The following is a 23,654-nucleotide window of genomic DNA, read 5'->3' on the forward strand; positions in this document are numbered from 1 at the left end:
GGAACACTCGTGGTGGACGATGCGAATGCTGACTATGAGTCGTGCGGCTTTTACTGAGGGATTTATTGCCGTTGTACACACACTTTTTATCGTGTATTGTGATCACTATGCAATTATTCTTGCATTTGTGGATATTTGTGTTAGAACTTGTGTGTTATCTTCGAGAACTGCGTGCTATGTGTGTACAACGTACTGAAAGTTGGGGGGGGGGGGGAATGTAGTAGGAGACTATATTCCGCACGCGATAGCGAAACCGAGGAAGACGACGGAGTGCGCGCGAGAGAGGCCAACGTGAAGCGCGTGAGCTTCAGAACGGCGACGGGAGAGCGTGCGTGGCTAGCGAGCGAGCAAGAAGCAGCACGTTCGATCCGCGAGCTAGGGCCACCAGACCAGCCGGGACGAGCGTGGCATTTCCAGTGACGAACGGGTGTCCGAGACCAGGCCTTGCGGCGTGTTCCTGCCGTGGACGTGCGAGCGGGCCAGGCCAAGCTACGGATCGTGTGCCAGATGGTGTGTCCGAGACCAGCTAGCTACCGAGTCGGGCCATGGTGCTGAGGCTGCTGGGGTTCGGTACAACCGACTTCTGAGGGCGTGGTTCTGGTGCCACGTATTCCGGTCCGGCACTACCGAATGCTGAATGGACTGTGCTACTCCGGGTGCATCGTCGTCCGGTGCGGGCCTGAGCGAGCAGCTCACAATCTGGTTCTGCCACGTCGACGGCTCATCGTGCCTCTCCTGCTGCGAGCGTGCGTCAGCTACGCGGTCGTCGGTACCGTGAGTGACGTCTACGGAACCACAGACTCCGCATTAGGCAGGACGCGCGGATACTCGCGTAGGCGTACAAGGCTGCTAGGACTGAGGCTTTAGGGAAGAGTGCTTGTGTATACTAGTGTGCAGCAAGTGTATGTGTGTGTATTTGTTTTTTTATTAGTGTTGTCTATAAATGTTTTCTTGTTCCTGACTCTGTCTGTGTCCGAGGGCCCACGAACCCATCATCACATGGGGCATTGCATAACCCGAATGGCATCACTTTAAAGTGATAAAAGCCATCGGGCGTAAGAAATGCGGTCTTTTCACGGTCCACGTCGTCAACGGCAATCTGCCAGTACCCGGAACGAAGGTCAATCGAAGAGAAATACTTCGCACCACTGAGACAGCCAAGGGTGTCATCTATCCGCCGTAAGGGGTACATGTCTTTGTTTTTTGTTACCTCGTTGAGATTTCAATAATCGACACAGAAGCGCCAGCTGTTCTCCTTCCTGACGAGCACGACAGGGGTAGCCCAGGGGCTTGAAGGAGGTTCAATGATATCCCGGGCAAGCATCTTGTCGACTTCTTTCCGTATGACTTGGCGCTCGGTACAGGAAACACGACAGGGTCGTCGGTGTATCGGGTTAGCATCGCCGGTGTTGATTCGATACTTCACAGCGGTTATCTGGCCCAGTGGCCGGTCATTGACGTCAAAGATGTCCTGGTACGACGCGAGAAGGGCACGAAGGGCGTTCGCATGTTCGGCCGGGAGGTCGGAGGCGATCATTTTCGTCATGCTTTCTGATGAAGTTGGGTCCAAATCAGGACTGGTCGGTGATTGTGTATCCCCTGTTAAGGCGGAAATGTGGTATTTGCAGGCCGGGGCAAGGGTTGCAAGGGAGATACCCCGGGGCAGCACCTGAGGGCACAGTCCAAAATTGACGATAGGGAGACATGCGACATTGGCGTGAATACTGATGACGGTGTGCGGGAACGCGACATTTTGCGAACAGAGGACGGTAGCGTTGGGTGACACGACGTAATCTCCGTCGGCCACGGGTGGATCGGGAGAGACGTCAATGTACGTAACGGGCAGAGAGGGGACGCGAACGAAATCGGCAGAGCACAGCTTGCTCGGCGCAGGAGCAGAAGGCTCAACGGCATATGGTAAGGCGAGTTGGACGACACCCGTGGCACAGTCAATAAGAGCTGAATGGGACGACAGAAAATCAAGTCCTAAAATAAGTTCATGCGGGCACTGCTCCAATACGTAGAACAAAACAGAAGTATGGCGCCCAGCAACAGTGACGCGTGCAGTACACATCCCAGTGACAACTGGAGTTGCACCATCGGCTACACGGACCACAGCGATCGGAGCAGGAGTGAGCACCTTCTTTAGGCGAGCACGGAGGTTCGAGTTCATAATCTATACGTGAGTGCCAGTGTCGATGAGTGCTATAAAAGGTGCGCCGTCGACATATACTTTGAGCAGGTTGTTGTGTCCAGGTGGTGTAAGCAGAGGAATTTCGGGTCGGGTCGTCAAGGCAGGCTCACCTCTAGGAGCTGCGCCCGTTAGTTTTCCGAGGAGCGGCGGGAGTAGGAGGGGGAAGGTGAGCGACGACGCAGAGAGAGCGGTACAGGCGACTGGACGGCGAAGGGGGGCGGTGTGGTATTGCGGGCCATGAGGGTGTAGCGGCGTCGTCTTCAAGGTGCGCAGGCAGGCGGGAACTACCACGTGAACATCGGGTGTTGGAATAGCTCGGGCAAGGCTGTGAGTTCCGGGAACTGCGGCAGTGGCAGGAAATATGGCCGACGCGTCCGCAGCAGAAGCAGCTGGGCCTGCCATTGGAGGTTCAACATTCCGCTGAGTTCCGGTAACGAGGACGGGCGTACGAGTTTCGGGGCAGATCAGGTGCGCCGGGTGGACAGTAGTCGGGTCTGTTCACTGGGCAGAGCGTCTGGATTCCTGCGTAAGCGAGCTCCTGGCGTACAACGGTCTGGATGAGGGAAATCGTGTGTGAATCGTCGGGGGCACGAGCTTGCGCAGGAATCGGAGATGGAGCTTAAATTTTGCGGCGGACAAGGCGTACAATATTCTCAGCTGCAGCAGGAGCAGGTGGTGGACGGATGTCCTCGCAAGTAGACGTCGCAGCCGTGTTGGGAAGGGAAGACGTAAAAAGTGTGGCGTAATCCGACGACTTTTCGCTTCTTCAAAGCGTCGGCATTCATTAATGACGTCGTCCACTGTCGACGAGTTTCGGAAAACCAGGAGAGTGAACGCATCATCCGCGATTCCTTTGAGGATATGCGTGACCTTTTCAGCCTCGGCCATCCTGTCGTCAACCTTGCGGCAGAGCACGAGTACATCTTGAATGTACGTGATATAGGAATCTGTGCAGGTCTGAAGTCGGCACGCGAGTTCTTTCTGTGCAGCGCGACGGCGCCCAATGGGCTTGCCGAACAGATCAACGAGTTTTTGCTTGCACACGTCCCAACTCGTGATCTCTTGCGCGTGGTTGCAGAACCAAACTTTTGCCGTGCCCTCTAGGTAAAATAGAATATTGGCCAGCATGAGCGTCGGGTCCCAGTTGTACAGTGCGCTCACCCGTTCGTAGAGCTGAAGCCAATCCTCGACGTCAGTGTTGACCGTGCCAGAAAACGTGCCTGGGTCACGCGGTTGTGTCAGGACGACGGTGCGGTTAGGAGCGGCTGGTTGCCGCGCTGTTGGTTGCGGCGTGGTTGGTCGAGGCACGGTCCTTGAGGTTCCCGATTCATCTTCATTCTCGTCGTGAGCAGGCATCGCAGAGGCAGCCAAGGAGCGTCCGCTGCGCAGAAGCGTCGTGAATGTTGAAGCTGGGAGAACCCGCACTCTCCACCAAAATGTTACGGGGAGAAAAAGCCGTCGAAGGTTTTATATACAAGACATATACAGAGGACAGAGCCAGGGATACAAGATGGAGCCAAGTCCGCGCGGTGATGATGATGATGATGTGCCTCTACACATGGCTCATACCCACACTGGAGGATTGGCCAAGAATTGTAGATATGAAGATTTAAAGTTATAGCTACTGAGTTAACACAAAAGACAAGCAAACATAAAAAAGAACTAGTGCAATAATCATTTCTACATTCAGCCCAGACTTCTCATCCTAACTAGAAATTAGTATAATGAAATTAATGTGCTACCGAACGTCTTCTTTTTTATTGATTTTTTTCTTATTGATTCATTGCTACTATCGGAACAGGTTTGCAATTAAGAACTTAAAAACACATTCGTTTTGTTTTATGAAGGAAAGCACTTACAGCATCAAAAATATTCCTGTGGCTGACGCCCAAACCCGAAGCACCGAAGGTGAGAATAGCGTCTATTGTTAAGATTATCCCCAGCTTAGCACATGGAGTTTCTAGAAGCCTTTTTCTTTGTAATATATAGCGGCGACACGATAAAAAATAATGTTCTATTGATTCGATTTCTGAACAACAGTGACAGAGGGGAGATATCGCCAGACCAGCCCTGTGTGCATACAGATTCAGCGGGGGCACTCGGCATCGTAATCTAGTTAATAATACTTCTAATTGTCTAGTTTGACACCACTGGAGTTTCCATGGAAATTTTAAATGTCTAAATTCTGTCCATGAAGTTATTGATTCTATGGCGTCTGCTCGAAGGGAAAAATTTCTATACCTAATCGCAGTTATGCTGGCTACTACAGGAAGGACCGAAATTATTGGAGCGTTCAATGCCGCTCTCGCTAGTGTGTCGGCCATTTCATTTATTTCTAATTAACAATGGCCAGATACCCATAATAATTTCAAAAGTTTCAACTGTGGAGGAACTAGCGTAAGGAGCGTTTTTAAGGCAATTGATTTTGATGAAGTTGTTAGAGACGTACATACTGACAGGGAATCTGTTATTATTATTGCGCAATGGTCGTTCAAATGTAGTTTTCGCAGAGCTAGTATAATTGCCGAAAGTTCCGCTTCAAACACAGGGGTGAAGTGCGGCAGTCTTAATAGAGCATTTTAGTTTGACGTTTTTACGGTCCGCTCCGCTCCGAGTTGGCCCGCTTAGCTGTAGCGGAGCGGCGGTCGACTTTTTGGTTTTAGTTATCCGTTCTCCGCTGCCGAGCGGATCTTTCGCAGTTACAACGCCCTCTGGCCGAATTCAGCCTCGTTAAAAAAGAAAAACAGTTTTGTCACTTTTACAAAGTAACACAAATATGTATTACTCACTTGTTCACGCAGTATTCACTCGTGCGCATGCGTTACCGGCCCATTTCAGGGGAAAAAATAAAGCGTCGACTTCAAGATAGTCACGTACAGTCAGCGATGTAGCATTCCAGATCCACTGCAATCCGTTTGGACGCCAACACGGCAGCGATGTTTTCGTCATCTGTGCCGTCTTGTCTAGTTCGCGTCACTTTCCTTAATTCGGCGACTCGAAGTAAGCACAAATGTTCGTCTAATCTCAAGCGCTTTCGCGGCTTCCACTGCGCAGACGAACGTGAAGCGGCCTTGCACGTGGGAAGCACGTTGAGCACTGGAGGCAGCCATCTTAGAATATGCGGGAAGTCGACGCACGCGTCAGGGAGGGTGCGCACATCGACGCCCCTCGCTAGCGGGAACGGCAGCGACGGTCCGTGCTCCGCTTAGGTTCCCTATAAGCGGAGCGTGGGCCTCGCTCCGCTAGCCCGCTTACGGCTAAGCGGAGGACGCATGCGCACTCGCGCCCCCGCTCCGCTTAGCTGCTGAGGGGAGCGTAAAAACGTCAAACTAAAATGCTCTAATGAAAATGACCAGCCAAGCGAAGGGGAGTAAATACCTACGCCTGCCTTTTCGTCAGTTACTGAAGCATCTGTGGCTACTATATTTTTTGCTTTCGCGTGTGTAAGATAATCTTGCAGCCAACTATTTAACACCCTGTATGACTGAAATTTAGGCTTAGAGGGGAATTCTATCTTAAGATTATGGTTTGACACATTTTGTGCAGCTACATCTGGAATTTTCACCTTTAGCCTCTCTAGTTGCTTCTGAACAAAGATAATCTGTGGTGTACGAAAACGTGGCCAATGAGCAACAAAAAAGGAGCATTTATAAAAGCTTATTCAGATCGTCTTAACGGAAAGCTATAAAATTTTAAAAATAACTGCACCGTCAAGATTCGGAATCGACAAGGCAATGTTGGCAAGCGCGCTTCCTGATACAGAACGTTGATGTGCTACAAACCTAGGGAGTCCCAGACACAATCGCAAGGCTTCTCGCTCCAGCATAACCAGAGGCTTAAGTTTGTACGCAGGGCCACCCGAGAACAAGACACACCCAAATTCTAATATTGGGCGCATGTACATTTTATAGACCATCACCAGTGTGTCCCTACGTAGTCCATATCGTCTGCTGCTCAGCCTACGTAGTATGTCTAAGGCACGTTGTGCCTTAGGTACGATACTCTCTATGTGTGGAGTCCAGTTTAGTGTCCCATTATAAATGATTCCCAAATATTTTAGCGACTCAACCTGCGGAATAGGCTCTTGTTTATATAATATTGAAATTGAGATGGGATCTGCGATCGGAAATATCAACAATGCGCTTTTATTTACATTTAAGGACATGCAAATTGTCTTAGCCATACCTCTAGCATACTCATGTATCTCTGTAATTTCTGATATAGAGAATAAATAACACTATCAGCCGCGAAGAATGCAATATCGTCGGCATAAACGTATGCCTGCACATCCTGGCAATTGGGGATTGAGCTCATTAATACATTAAATAATACTGGAGACAACACTGCTCCTTGGGGGACTCCGCGAGTCTGTTTGAACTTTAATGATGCACAGCCGTCCTTATAACAATAAAATTCTCTTGCCCTCAAAAATTCGTCCAACCACGCAATTATATATTGAGGGAAATTACGCCTCTGTAAGTGGTCCAATAAAACTGAATGCGAATCAGGGAACGTCGTCCTCTTTCATGTCGTCTCCCTCTTCATCTTCGGTAGCGCTTCGTAGCAATATTTAGTAAGTATTCCTTGGTCCTTAGCCCATCTTGTTAGCTTGGCACTCCGGAAATCAGCACTATTGTCGCAGGCTAGCGTCTCAGTGTGCTTAAGGGCAGGGTAAGAGTGAACGTATACGCCCCATGCATTTTTGGCCATTTGGAGGTACCGTTTTCTCTGTGACTAAAAGGGGTACATAATAAAACGGGGGCGCGAATAAAACAGCACACAAGAAAAGATTGTCGTCCTGTGTCAATCTTTTCTTGTGTGCCGTTTTATTCGCGCCCCCGTTTCATTAGGAACCAACACCAACTCGGCCAACTTTTTATTATACTAAAAGGGGTATCTGCATAATTCATATGTCATCTTTTTCCAAATTTTCTGTGCTTTTCACTGAAGCAGATTTATTTAAATCTGACTAATATTAGAATTTTGGTGAATTTCTTACTACTAGGACCTAAATTTTGAGTTAATTCGCATATTTGAAAATTTGTAACACAAAAACTGTAAAGTGTACTTCAGTAGTTGTATGCATTTATGTAGAATACAATAAAAATATATTCAACTGGTTATCTTGAAATGCATAGGAAATAATGATACCTAAGTGATAAAAAACATGGTTTTGAGATGATTGAGTTTAAAGTTATAAAATAGCCCAAAAGCGAACATACTTAGCCACTGTTACATAGCTAGCGGCTCAGCCCCCAACAAGCATACGCAGACAACCGAAGACTAGGGCAACAAATGAACGTTTATTGCCTCGCGCAAGCTTCTTTTGTGGCTTCACCTAGTAATCAGGGAAAGGGGAGAAAGGGGCGGGAACGGCTATCGCTTCAGCCATGGACAGAAACACGAAGAGGGAAAGGGTGACGTAGAAGTAGGAGAGTGCAGTTCGCAACGCTTCTCTCTCCTTAAAAATGGAATCGTTGTACTGGCTTGCGTTGTCTGGTAGAACGCCGAAGCACTGGTTCCACGCTTGGGGTCGCCGCTTGTGCAGGACCGGCCTGTGGCATGGTTCCCACCGGATGGTCGTGAGGGCTTGCGTTAGTGAGCGCTTCTGGAGGCAGCACGGTGGAGCGGGTAGTTGAAGGTCCCGGCGATCGTTTAGGCAGCATGGACAGATTAGACTCTGATAAGGATGCAGAGCCCGGCGATGTTGGAGACTGCGATGCTTGTCGAGGGCGCACTTGGTCAACGTGGCGTCTGACTAAAGAATGGTGAGTTTGGACGGTCACCATTCGGGAATCTGAAGTAGACTGCACACGCCCTAGTGTCCACTTTTCTCCGACACCGTAGTTCCGCACGTACACGTTGCTTTCCATGGGGACCGCCCAGTCACCTGATGCCGGCGGCGAGTCTGCAAAAGTTGAGGGAAAACACGCATCCAATCGTGAACGTAACTGGAACCCTAGCAGCAATTCTGACGGAGATTTTCCCGTCTTCCGTGGCGTTCTCCTGTAGTTGAACAGGAGCCGCTCAAGGTTGTCCTCCAAATTACCCTCCCTCATCTTTCGAAGTCCATCCTTTATTGTATACTGCTCGTTCTGCCGCTCCATTAGACTGTGGATGCAAGGGCACTGTTTTGAGATGCATTATGTGTTGTTCTTTGCCACGAACGTACCAAAATCCTGGCTAGAAAACTGTGTCCCATTATCCGAAACAATGGTTCGCGGAACGCCGAATCGGCTGAACATGGCGCGCAGACAGGTGATTGTGCTTGTTGTTGTGGCATTCTTTACTGGCACGGCTTCTATCCACTTGGTATGGGCATCTACTGCCACTAGAATCATCTTGCCTGCTATGGGTCCTGCAAAATCGACATGTATCCGCGACCATTTTTCATTCGTTTTCGGCCAGTTTACTGGTGGTGCCGCTGCCAGCATTGGCATGTTTTGGTCATAGTTCGTGCAGCCGGCTGAAAGCGCTTCAATATCGCGGTCTAGTCGGGGCCACCAAAATTTTGACCTTGTCACTGCTTTCATTCCTGACGAGCCTTGGTGGGTCCCGTGCAACAGTTTCAAAAGTCCGTCCCGCGCTTCTTCCGGTATCACTACACAATGTCCCCAATAAACTAGACCATGAGCTACGGACAGTTCTAGTTTACGGTCGAAAAACGGCCAAATCGTTTCCTCCAGCTGTTTTGCACTTTTGGGCCAGCCATGTAATATGCAATTCTTTACCGCCGTTGCTGTGGGGTCTGCGGCCGATAGCTGCTGTAGCTCCCGTGTTGTGATAACGCCATCGTCAAAATTATCCAGAGCGAGGACATATATTCCGGTGGCTAACCCACGTCATCAGCCTCCGTAGACCGCAGTGGCAGCCTGCTCAGGGCGTCCGAGTTGAGCAACTGTTTTCCCGGCGTGTACTGCAGCTTGTAGCGGTAGCCGCCCAAGGGCAGCGCCCAGCGCTGGTTACGTGCTGCAGCCAGGGGTGGCGTCGGGTGGTCGGATTGCAGCAAGCTCAAGAGGAACTGGTGGTCCGTCACGAGAGTGAATTGGCGACCTAGAAGGTAATCACGAAACTTAGTGACGCCAAACACTAAAGCCAGGGTCTCTTTCCGGCTGGGAGTAATTTTTCTCGGCGGCCGTCAGTGTACGGGACCGGAAGCCTATGGGTTTTGGCATGCCGTTACTCGTGTGAAAAAGCGCCGCGCCCACACCGTACGGGGAAGCATCACATTCGAGCTTCAACTCTTTCGACTGGTTAAAATGAACAAGAACCTGAGCTTGCATTAGGCTGTCTTTTGTCTTCTCAAAGGCAGCTTCTTGTTGCCGTCCCCACTGCCATACTGTGCCCTTCTCCAAAAGTTTGTTGAGCGGAGAAAGTAGAGTGGACATAGTTGGCAGAAATTTGGCATAAAACATCAGCATTCCTAAAAAGCAACGCAGCTCCACGACGTTCTGGGGGCGAGGTGCCTGAGCGATAGCTTCCAAATTTTTCTCTGTGAGATGAAGACCCTCTCTGTCTATCCGATGGCCGAGATATGTAACAGAAGGCTGTCTAAAGCTGCACTTATCATACCTTAGCTTAACTCCGTGTTCACGGAACCGTTGCAACACACTCTTCAGGCTTTCACTCCCATCGCCACGAGCCTCTGAAACCAGTTCATCATCAAGGTATGCCTGGACCCCTGGCCACCCTGACAGTCTTGCATCCATTTTTCTTTGAAAAAATAGCCGGAGCAGAGGATATTCCGAAGGGAAGCCTATTATAAGAAAACAAGCCTCTGTGCGTGTTAATGAAGCAGAGCTTCCTTGCGACTTCATCCAAAGGAACTTGATTACGGGCATCTCGCAAATCAAGAATGCTAAAATACTCCCCGCCGTTTAGAGATGCAAACATGTCTTCAATCACTGGGAGAGGGTACTGCTCAACTGTACAGGCTGGATTTAGGGTGACTTTGAAGTCGCCACAAATTCTGACAGTTCCGTCTTTCTTAAGTACCGGCACGATGGGAGTGGCCCAATCGGAATGTTCGACTGGTGAAAGTACACCGATGGCTACCAGCCGGTCCAGCTCTTGCGTCACCCTGCCCCTTAGAGCGTAAGGTATGGATCTTGCCTTACAGAATTTCGCCACGGCTCCCTGTTTCAGCTGCAATGGGGCTGTAGGTCCCTTGATCAGGCCGAGATCCTTGCAGAAGACGTCGTGGTAGTCGTCGACAATGTTGTGAACTGCCCGGCGGGTTCTGGCGTTGAATGTAGCAAGTCTTGTGCCGACGGCTGCAAAACTGGAACCCCCGCTCTGTGGAGCAAGGAAATCAGGTCCCGGCCACACAGATTAGGTCCCGAGCAGTTGAGTACCATAAGACGGCAGTTAACGGAGCGTACGCCGCAGACAATGCGATCCCGAAGCATGCGGTCAAGAGACGTGCCGAAATTGCAGTTGTCTGCTATTCGGCGAATAGCAACGAGAAACGCGCTCACGCTTTCGCCTGGAAGTTGTGAGCGATTGAAGAACTTGTAGCTTTCCGTTATCTTATGCTTCTTAGGGTCATAATGTTCATTCATGCTCTGAACAACTTCCTTGTACGTCAGTGCACAGGCACGTAGCCAGAATTTTTTTTCGGGGGGGGGGGGGGGGCCCAAGGCCTAATTGTTCGAAAGAAAGTATTTCCATGGCAAAAATAAAACAAAAGTTGCCGGGAATATAGAAGGCCGGACGAATTTCGGGGGGGGGGCCCGGGCCCCCCGGGCCCCCCCCCCCCCCCCCTTGCCTACGTGCCTGTCAGTGCATTTGGTGCACGCGGGGCTACCGTGCTGGCTAGCACCTCGACCGTCTTGCTAGACAACGCCGAAACTAGTAGTGCTCTCTTCTTAGCCGGGTCCGTTACGCTGTTCGTCTCGGAATGCGCTTCTGCTCTGACGAGGTAAGGCTTCCACTTATCTTTCGTTTCGTCGTAATCCGGCAACTGCAGGGAGGCCATCGGGGTAGTTCCTCGTTCGTCTAACGCCAGGACTTTCGTAATCCGTCAGGTACCGTGGGTAGCGAAAACCGAACTCGTCGCCACTGTAACATAGCTAGCGGCTCAGCCCCCGGCAATTATACGCAAACAATCGTAGATGAGGGCAACAAATGAACGTTTGTTGTGTCGCGCAAGCTTCTTTTGTAGCTTCACCTAGTAAGCAAGGAGAGGGGGGGAAAGGGGTGAGAACGGCTGTCGCTTCAGCCATGGACAGAAACACGAATGGGGGAAATGAGGACGTAGAATTAGGAGAGTGCACTTCGCAACAGCCACAAACACCGTTCAACTGTTTCATTTCGTAGCTACGAGCATGATAATCATCGCCAAAGTCAATTTCACACTTTCGAGGCTGTCGTCTTGCTTGCCTTGCTTCTTTTGTGAGCTGTCATGCTGTTCTATCCGCAGTGTATCGTCGATTGTGGTCAAGTTTTTCCAGCAAATTGACTGTATTTTGGCCAAGCTTCAATTCTAATTATTTCATAATTTTGGATTGCGCGATACTGTCATCATTAAACGAAATAACAACATTCATTGTCACAATCCTTAAGACTCTGAAGCCTAAACAAAGACAGCAAGGACACTGCGACGCAATTGCCATTAGCTCAACACTTGCAGCGCGCAGTTTGCATGCGCAATTCGGTCTAATTGCCTCACAAACAATATTCATGTCCATTAGATCCTACCCGTTGTCACCTTGCACGCGATTTGCCTCGAAGGACGCTGAAAAGGCTGAGAGGTTCAACGATGAAGAGCTTGCTGGTTCAGCGTTCAACACCTCAGTACGTCGCTGGCATTTATTCGCATTTACAAGAGAGCTGTATTAGTTTGCATGAAATTTACCCTTGCTGAAGAACTTTACCCTCAGCATCTCAACTTATCGACAGGCACGACAGACACAAAGTGTAATGAAGCTAGGAGCTCGCTTTTATGAGCTGAAAATGTTCGAATAGACGCGCTCCGAAGAATAAGTGCGAATAAAAAGGCACACAGCGTCTTCGCACTGCCTCAGAAGTTACGTGATAATTACTTATACACAGCTGACTCCAGAGCAGAACATTTTGGCTTTTGTACAAGAAGTTTTTTTTTTTTTTAGAAAAGTGGACCATAAGCACGGAGCGCATACGAGGGGCTTGTCCTGGGATGTGTGTTCACTCGCCACTTGCTTCCGGAAAAAAAGCTTTTCAGCCACAAAAAAATACTTTTTAAGAAAATCACAAATGCGGAAAATATGCACAAAGGTACACACTTCACAAATTGCAAAGAAAAAAAGATAATTTTTTCAAATTTTGCCCTGTCATCTTTGAATAGATTGATAACGCTGTTTGCATCTTCTTTTTAGCCGCAATTTTCTTGGGCATTCGTCAATGGAAAGCAGAAAAGCTTGCGTTCGTCCAGTGCCTTCCCCCTTCTTATTGAGCTCTGCAGAGTGAACAACTTCGAACGGCACAGGCTCTCGAATATTCAGGGTTTCTCATGACGTCTGTAGACTGCTTCAACTTCACTTTGTCATGTGTGGATGTAATTGCTGCTGTCCTTTTTCATGCCAGGTCACGTAAACCTCATGAGCAGGTTCTGATATGTGTGCCAGAAGCCATCATGCTCGCCTTTTTCCAGGAGTGTTATGGCGCAGTCATTTGAACCATAGTGGGTGTTACGTGGTACTTTCCACTAATAAGCTGGAGATCTTATGTACCTTTCCACGGCTTAACACGATTGATCATGCCTGGATTTTCACTTGACTCGTGTACAAGCAACCTGGCCAGTGCGTCGGCATTGGTTAGAAGCGGTCCAGGATGGTACGAAACTACGAAAGCAAATTCTTGTAGATAGTTAGCCCATCTGGCAATGTATCCTCTTGTTTTTGCCATATTCAAAAGTTGGGTCAATGATTGATGATCCATGAAAAGCGCGAATTCGGCCCCTTCAAGGTAAATTGTAAAAAACTGCACTGCTTTTAAGACGGCGAGCTCTTCCTTTCCTGTAGTGGAATAATTTATTTCGGCTCGTTTCAGCGTGTAGTTGTAGTACTCCGTAATGTCTCGACTTATCAGCCTGTGATACAAAGGCGTTGGACTGTGTTTACTGTTGGTTGCCTGTGTTTACCGTTGGTTTTTTATCCATTTTATCAGCCTGTTTGTGGAGAAAATACACCAACTGTATAGTGTGATGCATCCGTGTTCAGTACAAAAAGTCCGGTATTTCAAAATTGTACCAGACGATGTTAGTTTTATTCGCATTCCTTGTTTTTTTAGTTAAGCGCGTAAGGCACCTTGTTTTCTTGGATAAACACCTTGGTGTGTCCTTCCAGGTCAAGAAAAACACGCAGAGAGTGCGCAGGCTTTTCCAGCTTGGAAATCCTTTTGATGATTTAGTGCTTTTGGTATGCCCGTTGAACACACTTCCGATAAATACAACTTTATCTTGAAAGAAAGTACTTTTCTTCAAATTGACTTCTAGTTAAAAAGGCGTGAAGAACTTTTCGAATGTACATAGGCGACATACATAGCGCCCTTGCAAGGGAAAGAGTTGCACCTTCGAATGGACCGTTCCAAGTTGTCAAGATGGCAGTTGAGCATGTATATTATTGATGGACGAGTGGTAGCCTCGGAACAGAGCGAGTGTGCTTCCACTGGCAATGTATTCAATTATTACATCAGGAGGCGTAACCAAAGTTTAAGTGCGGAAGGGTGTCTGTCCTGAAGAGGAATAGGGGCAGAAGGAAGAATGACAATCGTCTAAGTGAGATTATGCGTTATACCGATGTCACACGGGCACTTTTGATCGCGACCACGCCTAATCGGAATCGAATTTCTTAGTCGCGATTGGTACCTTTACGCAAGCTGCCGAACTAGCCAATCACATTTTAGAAACTTGTTCCTGACCAGGCTTAATCGGGATCAGCAGTGCACCGTGTGACACCGGCATTAGTTCCCCGTAGAAACCTCCCCGAAAAAGTCACCGAGGGGCATTGTTGTAACAGTGTTATCATTTCGACAGACCAAATTCGTCTGGTTATGATAGAGCGATTTATGATTGCATTAATTTCGAAGAAGCGGTCGACTGCTTCCCTCCGTTTTGAACGCTCGTACTAGGTCCGCCTTAATTGAGGCATTTCATAAAATATCTGAGTAATTCTACAATAGGTTTTTGTGCAGGTGCACTCACCATCCACGAGTGTCCGCGCCAGCCCATGGTTCCGGTGTTGCTGGTGCTGGGCGGCCTCCTAGCCCTCGTCAACGGCGTTGCCAACCTGGTGGTCCGCTCGGGGCGCCTCTACCCGGCCGATGACGAACATCACGAGGCCGTGCTGGGCGCCATCACGGCTCTGCTCAACGCGGCGCTCGTCGCCGTCTTTATCGCTGGTCGGTCCTAATGATAAGATGGCCACGGACTACTTCTTTTCTTAATCGGGCCGTTTTCTACGGGGTCGTCTACTATTATAGGTAGGGTGAATGCGGCTCAGTGCGGCCACGATCGCGCCAGTGCATCGCATCGTGTGCTACAGCAGCTGTCATTACTCTGTCCCAACGTTGCCTGCGGAGAGTTTGACAGCTGAAAATGGCCTAGTAGCGTTGAGTCAGTTCCTGTGCGCCTGCGCCGCTTCGCTTCGATGCGCGGCCGCGCTGGATGCACTGGGGCTCCGCGCGAGCGCGGCCACGCTGAGCCGCGTTCACCGCCCTGCACAGTGATGCGAAATGTGGCTGGTCGATGCTGCAAGCTAAATCCAAGATCGTCTTGATTGAACTTTCATTTAATAGCACCGTTTCCTTGGGTTGAGAAAAACCGACAAAAGAAACGTGCATCGTCACGTGCATCGTCGCGTCGTCAAGGTGACGACGCGCCCTGACCAAGGGACGCATTTTCCTGCCTCCTTGCACGTTTTCCTTGAGCACTTTCTTTTAAAGGGACCGACAACTGCCCAGAATATGAAATGAGTTGACTCGCACTGACTCAAACCAACCCTGTTTTTTTCGTGAGAGATGTATTTATATTTTTATTTCTTAATTGAAAGTGGCGAAAAATGACCTGTGGCGCCTCTGGCGGCAAAAACATCAATGATCCGATGAAGACGGCCACGCGACCGTTGATTGCTGTACGCGGTCGACGATATTTTTGCTAGTATTGAAATATTGTTCGTTTCTTTATATTAAAAGGTATTACTCCATAAGAATGTACATATAGGCCTGCGTTAGTAGTATGCATTAAAGTAGCGCTGCCTTCGCGTGACGTAATGAACCCATGCTCGTCAGCGCGTCTTGAGAAACTTTTCAGCGTGCTCATGCAACCGTGCACGCAGTTTCCAGGTCGCTAAGATTTTGGAGCGACATAGTTTTGCTACCTACACTTCGTCTGAGAAATGACGCGCGCTGCTACTCGGTGCGGCCGTGCATATGCACAGTTACGTTTCCTATTACTTGTCTTGGCTCGTGTATCGAGTAACGACGCCGGGACAAGCCATCCATGACACAGGCGCACGCAACGTTGGGCGCAGGCGCACACAACGCTGTAAAAATACCGGGAAGGTGTATAAAGCCACACATCTCATTGTAACAGCTTGCTATTTTCTAAAATGGTTGGAAAGCTCAAAATAAAGGTGGTTAAGCATAGTTACAGTAACTCCTGCGAAAGCAGAACAACGACAGCTTTTACAAGGGCTAGCGGCAGGCGCACACAACGCTGTAAAAATACCGGGAAGGTGTATAAAGCCACACATCTCATTGTAACAGCTTGCTATTTTCTAAAATGGTTGGAAAGCTCAAAATAAAGGTGGTTAAGCATAGTTACAGTAACTCCTGCGAAAGCAGAACAACGACAGCTTTTACAAGGGCTAGCGGCATCGCTATCAATTCTCAGCGTTGCTGGAGCAAGCCTCCATGCATGTTTGGAGCCTTTCAGATCGAAAAATACTGCTTATAAAATAACTACGTGCTTTTCGGATAAACCACTGCAGCTACAAACACTACGAAGGATGAGCTTCCTGTCGCGCCGTAAAAAACTGTCGAGAAAATCAGTTGTCGGTGTTTTATGCCGGGGTCCAGCAAGTACATCCGTCACGGATAGGACGTTGATAAAATGGACGCCAACGGGCGAAAAATATCACCCCCTGGGAATCAAACCCACAACCTTGCGGCCGCGACCGCAAGCGCCCGGCGCCTTACTGACTAAGCTAACTCGGCAGATGCTGGACACGGCGCGAATGCGCCTTATATCTTTCACACATTCTCTTTCGCACGGTGCTCTCTGTTGGCGGTGTAGGTAGGCGGGGCGGAGTTAAAGTCACTGGAACGGGAAAAGCACCGCGACCGTCCTGCCCGCCGCCATATTTGGTCCAGCGCGGCCGAAGCTGCGGCGGCGCGGTGTTGATTTCACGCGGAGTAACGCATGTTTTACGCATTGCTTACGCTTTTGCAGCCCCGAATGAAGCATGCCGTTGTTCTCTAACTGATTAGGAAAGAAATAGCCGCAGTTTTCACTTGCCTACACGCGCACGCACGCGTACTAACGCGATAAAGAAATGCGAACTGCGCGGCGTTTACGCGCTCGGCAGTCGGCACTTATTAAATGCGAAGCATTTTTTAACGAACTTCTGCGAGTTTGAACGCAGTATCTATCTATCTATCTATCTATCTATCTATCTATCTATCTATCTATCTATCTATCTATCTATCTATCTAGCCGCCCACGACTATGTGCTCTCCTGGGCGTTTCGTTAATCGTTAATGGGATGTATACCAAATTTGGTATGGCATAACATGGCGGTATGACGAATATAAACTACAGGTGGTAACATGAAAATAACCCCGCAGGGGCGTCTGCGCAAGCAGGCGTTTGGTGTGTAGCGACACCACGGACCCGAGCTAACGGGGGGGTTCCGACCCCCTCCCACGCCCCGCCGTGCGTGGCTTTGCCGTGTCCGGGGAAAAGGGGATCCTGGGGGTTGAGCCGACGCCGGGTGCTTGGACCTTTAAGGCCCCCCGGCAGACGCAACACACCCCTTTGGCCCCTGCTTCACGTAGACGGCACCCCTGGGCTGACCCACCCAGGGGAAATCGGCAGTCGCCTTTTCCTATCCCCCTCTCTGATCTTTCGCTTTCTATCCTCTTTCCTCGCTGTCCTGTCTCCTAATCTCTTCTGTTACTTCCCCATTTTCGTAGGCAGCCCGGGTTAACCGTGTATATGTGTCCTCTCTTGGACATAATATATTAGGTTATAGCGGCATTGTACGGCTGGCGTCTGCAGCCTTAGATCACAAGTGCTGCAGCGTCCCCAAGTTGGACTCCATGGTGGGTGGCCGCCACTGCGGCCGAAACACACACAACTATAATGGAAACAGCTCCATTCCCCCGTCTCCTTGATCGTTACCCTCACAAGAGGGTACGCACCGATGAAATGCTCAATTCTCTGACCCGAACAGCACAAACGTTTCCAAAGTTTCATGTCCTTCACAGCCAGAACCCTGACAAACTCGCAAGAGCTATTTCACCATTCACAGTCGCAAAATCCTTGACCGAAGCTTTAGGGTCGGGCTACAAGGTAACCAAAATGGCGAGCGGTGACCTTCTTCTCGAAGTCACAGCGAAACAACAGTATGAAAAACTCAGCACTCTCGTATCACTTGGAAGCATAGCCATTACAGCGTCACCCCATAGGTCCATGAACACCTCACGCGGTGTCGTTTCTGAAGTAGACCTCCTTGACTTTGTCTGAAGCTGAACTGCTAGAGGGATGGAAAAGCCAGAACGTAACTGATGTGAAACGAATCGTTATTAGAAGGGAAGGAAAAGAAATCCCAACGAAACACCCGATTCTCACATTTGCAACCAGTGTTGTTCCCCAAACCATTGAAACAGGCTACATAAAATTAAATGTCAGACAATACATTCCTAACCCCAGACGTTGCTTCCAATGCCAGAGATTCGGCCACGGATCACTCAGCTGCTGTGGTCATCAAACTTGTCCTAAATGCGGTGTACAAGGCCACCCCTCCGACAACTGTGCTGAGCCACCACACTGCGTCAACTGTAACGGCAACCATCCTGCATACTCACGTTCATGTCCAAGCTGGAAAAAAGAAAAGGACATCATCACATTGAAGTACAAAGAGAACATTTCTTTCCGCGAAGCCCGTAAAAGGTGCTCACCCTTTCACAGCACACCCTACGCTGATGCGGCGCGCCGGGGGGCCGCGACGCATCGGCCCCCGCCACTCCCTCGGTCTGCGCAGAGCGACCCGTCGGCTGTGGCGCCTGCCCCCACGGCGGCAGTAGTCAAGTATACTCCGCCAACTAGCGAACAGGGACCGGCGACTCCAGGGCCGTCGGGTCTCAAGGCCTCGTCACGCCAGACGAGGCCCGAAACTCGAGCCACTAGCCCGACCGTGCGTGCATCCAGTGCCTCCGAGGAGGCAATGGACACGGCATCGGCACCACTGGTGCCGAAACACCGGCGCAGTTCTCTGGACCGCGCCAAGAAAACAAAAAAGCCAATAACGGGGCCGGACGATCGTCCTGCCTCCTGAAACAAAGTATTTCACTTGAACACTCCACACTTCCTTACTCTACACACAGCACCTTTTTATCATTAATATGCACACACAAATATTACAGCGGAACAACCGAGGCCTTCTGCGAAACCTTGATGACATTCAAGAACTCCTTCACGAACTCAATCCAAAAGTGCTGTGTGTACAAGAGACACATTTAAAACCACAACACAAAAACTTTCTACGCAACTACCTCATTTTTCGAAAGGACCGAGATGATGCTATGGTATCATCCGGTGGTGTAGCCATTATAGTCAACCAATCAGTAGCATGTACACATTTACCACTAAAACGTCCCTGGAGGCAGTGGCTGTTCGAGTGGTTCTTTTGAACAAACTCGTCACCATTTGCTCTCTTTACATACCTCCACACTACCACCTGCAAAAACATGAATTCCAGTCCTTAATAGATGAGCTACCAGAACCCTATCTCATTCTTGGGGACCTCAACGCACATAGCAGTCTATGGGGTGACTCTCGCTGCGATGCGCGAGGTCGGCTAATTGAACAATTCCTTTTCTCTTAGGGTGCTTGTCTGTTGAATCAGAAAGAGGCAACATACTATAACCTCGCTAACGGTACCTACTCGTCTATAGACCTCAGCATTATATCTCCATCACTTCTACCCTTACTTCAATGGAAGGTCATTAATAACCCTTACGGAAGTGATCACTTTCCTATAGTTCTGAGCACACAAATAGTAAATGAATGTCCCCCACAGGTTCCCAAATGGCACATTGACAAAGCCGATTGGGAACAGTTTCGTAAGACGGCTCTCTTAAGTTGGACAGACATGTGTGATTTAAGCATAGGTGCAGCTGTAGACTACTTTACAGCTTTTCTGATTAATGCTGCCACCAAATGTATCCCACAAACAAGTGGACTGTCTGGCAAACGACGGGTCCCATGGTGGAACAATGAATGCCGGAAGGCGCGCAAAAAACAAAACAAAGCATGGAGGTTGCTTCGGGTCTCTCCGACAGCCGAGAACCTTGACAGTTTTAAAAACATAAAATCTCAAGGCAGGAGAACGCGCCGACAGGCAAGAAGAGAAAGTTGGGAGAAGTTTTTAACGGGGATCAATTCGTATACACAGGAGGCTTAAGTCTGGAATATGGTTAGTAGGGTAGCAGGGCGGCAAGTACATTCACTTCCTCTAGTAAACACACAAGGCGACACCTTGGAAGACCAGGCAAACTTCCTCGGCGCACACTTCGAACAAGTGTCTAGTGCCGCGCATTACTCTGAAGTCTTCCAACGGTACAAAACAAGAATAGAAAAACAAAAACTAGAGCGGAAATGTACAAAACACGAGGCATACAACCAACCCTTCAGCTTAGCTGAGCTCCAGGTATCGCTTAACAGCTGCAGTAATTCCGCCCCAGGTTCTGACCGTGTGGTATATGACATGTTGAAAAACCTACCTGCCGAAACGCAAAAAACCTTACTTTTCCTGTACAATGCTGTCTGGTCTTCCGGCGAAATCCCCTCGTCTTGGAAAGAGGCCATTGTCATTCCTATTCTAAAACAGGGCAAGGATCCATCCTCCGTTACGAGCTACAGGCCCATCACACTAACAAGCTGCCTGTGTAAACTTTTCGAAAAGATGATAAACCGCCGACTTATACATTTCCTGGAAACGAACAATCTACTTGACCCGTACCAGTGCGGATTTCGCGAGGGTAGATCCACCACTGACCACCTTTTACGTATCGAGGCAGAAATCCGTGACGCATTCGTCCACAAGCAGTTCTTTCTTTCTGTGTCCCTCGATATGGAAAAGGCTTACGACACGACATGGCCCTTTGGAATATTAAGAGACCTGTCCCACCTTGGTGTACGTGGTAGAATGCTAGATATAATAGAGAGCTACCTGTCGGATCGTACGTTCCGTGTCCGAGTAGGAAATGTTCTGTCAAGACCATTCCTTCAAGAAACTGGAGTGCCACAGGGTGGTGTACTCAGCTGTGCACTCTTTATTATCAAAATGAATTCCTTGCGTCTTTGCATACCACGAAATATGTTTTATTGCGCATATGTCGACGATGTACAGGTCGGTTTTAAATCTTGCAACCTTTCCATGTGTGAGCGGCAGGTCCAGCTAGGTCTGAACAAGATCTCTAAATGGGCAGACGAGAATGGTTTCAGTCTTAATCCCCAAAAAAGCACCTGTGTCCTGTTCTCTCGAAAGAGAGGCCTTCATCCTGACCCAGACATTGAGCTGCATGGCCAACATCTCTCCGTGAAGACGGAGCACAAATTCTTAGGCCTTATCCTGGATAATAAGCTGACGTTCGTATCACACATTAAACAGTTAAAAAACAAATGCATAAAAGCAATGAATGTTCTAAAAGTGTTGTCACGCACTGCGTGGGGTAGTGACAAGAAGTGTCTTATGAATTTGCATAAAAGCCTCATACGCACTCGCCTGGACCACGGGGCAATAATCTATCAGTCTGCGACACCAAGCGCCCTAAAGATGCTTGACCCTGTCCACCATCTAGGCATTCGACTATCTACGGGCGCCTTTCGCACCAGCCCCGTGGAAAGCCTTTACGTCGAATCGAATGAGTGGTCGCTACACCTCCAGAGATCTTACCTATCATTTGTATATTTCCTCAAAGTGAACGCAAACAATGAACACCCCTCACACACTACAATCAATGAGTTGTCTGCTTCTGAACTTTTTGACAACCGTCCTTCCATGAGACAGCCGTACTCACTTCGTGTGAGGGGCCTAGCTGAAGAAATGGGTGTGCCACTTCTCGAACACTGTCTAATGGCTCCCGCGGCCCATCTCCCGCCGCGGCAGTGGCAGCTTATAGATTGCGATGTTTCTTTCGTCGAAGTTACCAAGCACGCGCCACTTGCGCATATCCGTACACACTTCCTCGAATTACAATACAAGTACCCACACCCTGAATTCTTTACAGATGCCTGAAAGTCTAACACTTCTGTGTCGTACGCAGCCGTTTGCCCATCCTTTTCCGATTCCGGTATTCTGCACCCTGATTCAAGTATCTTCACGGCAGAAGCTTACGCGATACTTGCGGCAGTTAAACACATAAAACAAATGAAACTACAAAAGGCAGTGATATACACGGATTCTTTAAGTGTAGCGAAAGCTTTAAAAACTATGACAAAGCACACAAATCCTGTCCTTGTCTCGCTATACTCTATTTTATGCACGATTTACTCCCTCAAACAACATGTCGTAGTGTGCCGGGTGCCTGGGCACCGCGAGATACAAGGTAACGTGTTGGCGGATCAGCTAGCAGCATCCGCCCACGAAAACAGTCCCAATACAGCCGTAGTTATCCCTCCGCTAGACTTAAAACGATTCCTCAAAAGAAAGCTCAGGGCCTTTTGGCAGAGCACACGGGATAGGCACACACAAAATAAACTGCATGTTATCAAGCCACAACTAGAAAATTGGACACCAGTATCAAAGTCACGCCACACAGAAGTTACACTCTGCAGACTTAGGATCGGCCACACATACAGTACACATTCATACCTTTTGTCCGGAGGCGATCCACCTTTGTGCGACTACTGTGGCGATCCTTTAACCGTACTTCACACCCTACTACAATGCACGGAACTAGACGCTCTCAGGAGAAAGCATTTTTCATCTGCATACCTGCAGTACCCACTTCATCCTGCTATGTTCATTGGCAGAGAACCCCTTTTCAAATATCAGTCCCTCTTTGAATTTTTAAAAAGTGTACATAATTTCAACGTAATTTTTCCAGGCGCTCCGTAGCGTGGCCTCGTGATTGAGACTGCTGCTGCGGTTTCTATCAAAGGAAGCACCTGCCTCCCGGCCTTTGGGCTCAAAGGCCTTGAGGAGGCGTTCGTGCTGTTTTCCCGCTACTCACTTGTAAATACCATACTCACTCGTCATTCAACCCACACCCATAGATCACATCACTTGTCAGTACCATAATTTTATACTTTATACACCCCTTTTACGCTTATTTATAGCGCGTGATTTTAGGCCTCTATACAGCCATAATACACCCTGTCGTCGAAATCATTGGTCATCGCCAACACCACACAAAAGACATGGCGCTCTTTGGCCACCCATGGCCCTTGCGCCACAAAACACCACTAATCATCATCATCAACAACATGAAAATAATGAGATGTACGCCATGTACTTCATGATTTACATGCCACGCTCATGGTGCACTCGCGGCCGCTTCGCTAGCTTGATACACAAAAAAATTGATATGGCGTGACAAGATTGTACGACGAACATAAGTTACTGGTCATAACGTGCAAATCATGGCAGGCATACCTTGTAAAACATGATTTACATGACACGGTCACGGGGCGCTCGCGGTCGTTAGTGAAATGCATATATACCAAAATTGATATGACGAGATATTTCTGTATGATGAAAGTTAGACAGGTGGTAACATGAAAATCATGACTTGCATGTCATGTACAGCATCGCTTACTTGCCACGCTCATGGTGCGCTCGCGGCCGGTTCGGTAGATTGATGTACACGAAAATTGGTATAGCGCGAGGTGACGGTATGACGAACATGAATGACAGGTGGTAACGTGAGAATCATGACATGCATGACATGCACGGCATGGTTTACTGTACACTGTCTTTGTGCGCTTCCGTTAACTGGATGTATACCAAATTTGGTATAGCATGACATGGGTGCGTGACGAACATAAAAACATGCCATGCGTTGTATATACCAGATTCTACATGCATGCATGAATGACAAGCATGCGATATATAGTGAACTAGATGTCATACGCAGCTCTTTGCTGGCTGCTTCGCATTATATTGATTTCCACAATGCGTGGGATCTGCCGGATTGACACAAAAGGCACAACAATAGTCACGTCACGCGCTAGCATGCATATCAAGCCAGCGAACCG

The 23,654-nt window shown here is 48.8% G+C and overlaps 1 protein-coding gene across 1 annotated transcript in view; it reads left to right on the forward strand.

The window, feature by feature from the left end:
• LOC119382406 (uncharacterized) overlaps positions 1 to 23,654 on the forward strand; it is a 126,160-nt gene that overhangs the window by 77,143 nt on the left and 25,363 nt on the right. Inside the window, exon 5 of the mRNA XM_037650096.2 lies at positions 14,366 to 14,572. Within this exon, the coding sequence (XP_037506024.1) occupies positions 14,366 to 14,572 (207 nt within the window). The remainder of the gene's footprint in view (positions 1 to 14,365; positions 14,573 to 23,654) is intronic.

This window comes from Rhipicephalus sanguineus, chromosome 2 (assembly GCF_013339695.2).
Source record: "Rhipicephalus sanguineus isolate Rsan-2018 chromosome 2, BIME_Rsan_1.4, whole genome shotgun sequence".
In the NCBI taxonomy this organism is placed as follows: domain Eukaryota; kingdom Metazoa; phylum Arthropoda; class Arachnida; order Ixodida; family Ixodidae; genus Rhipicephalus; species Rhipicephalus sanguineus.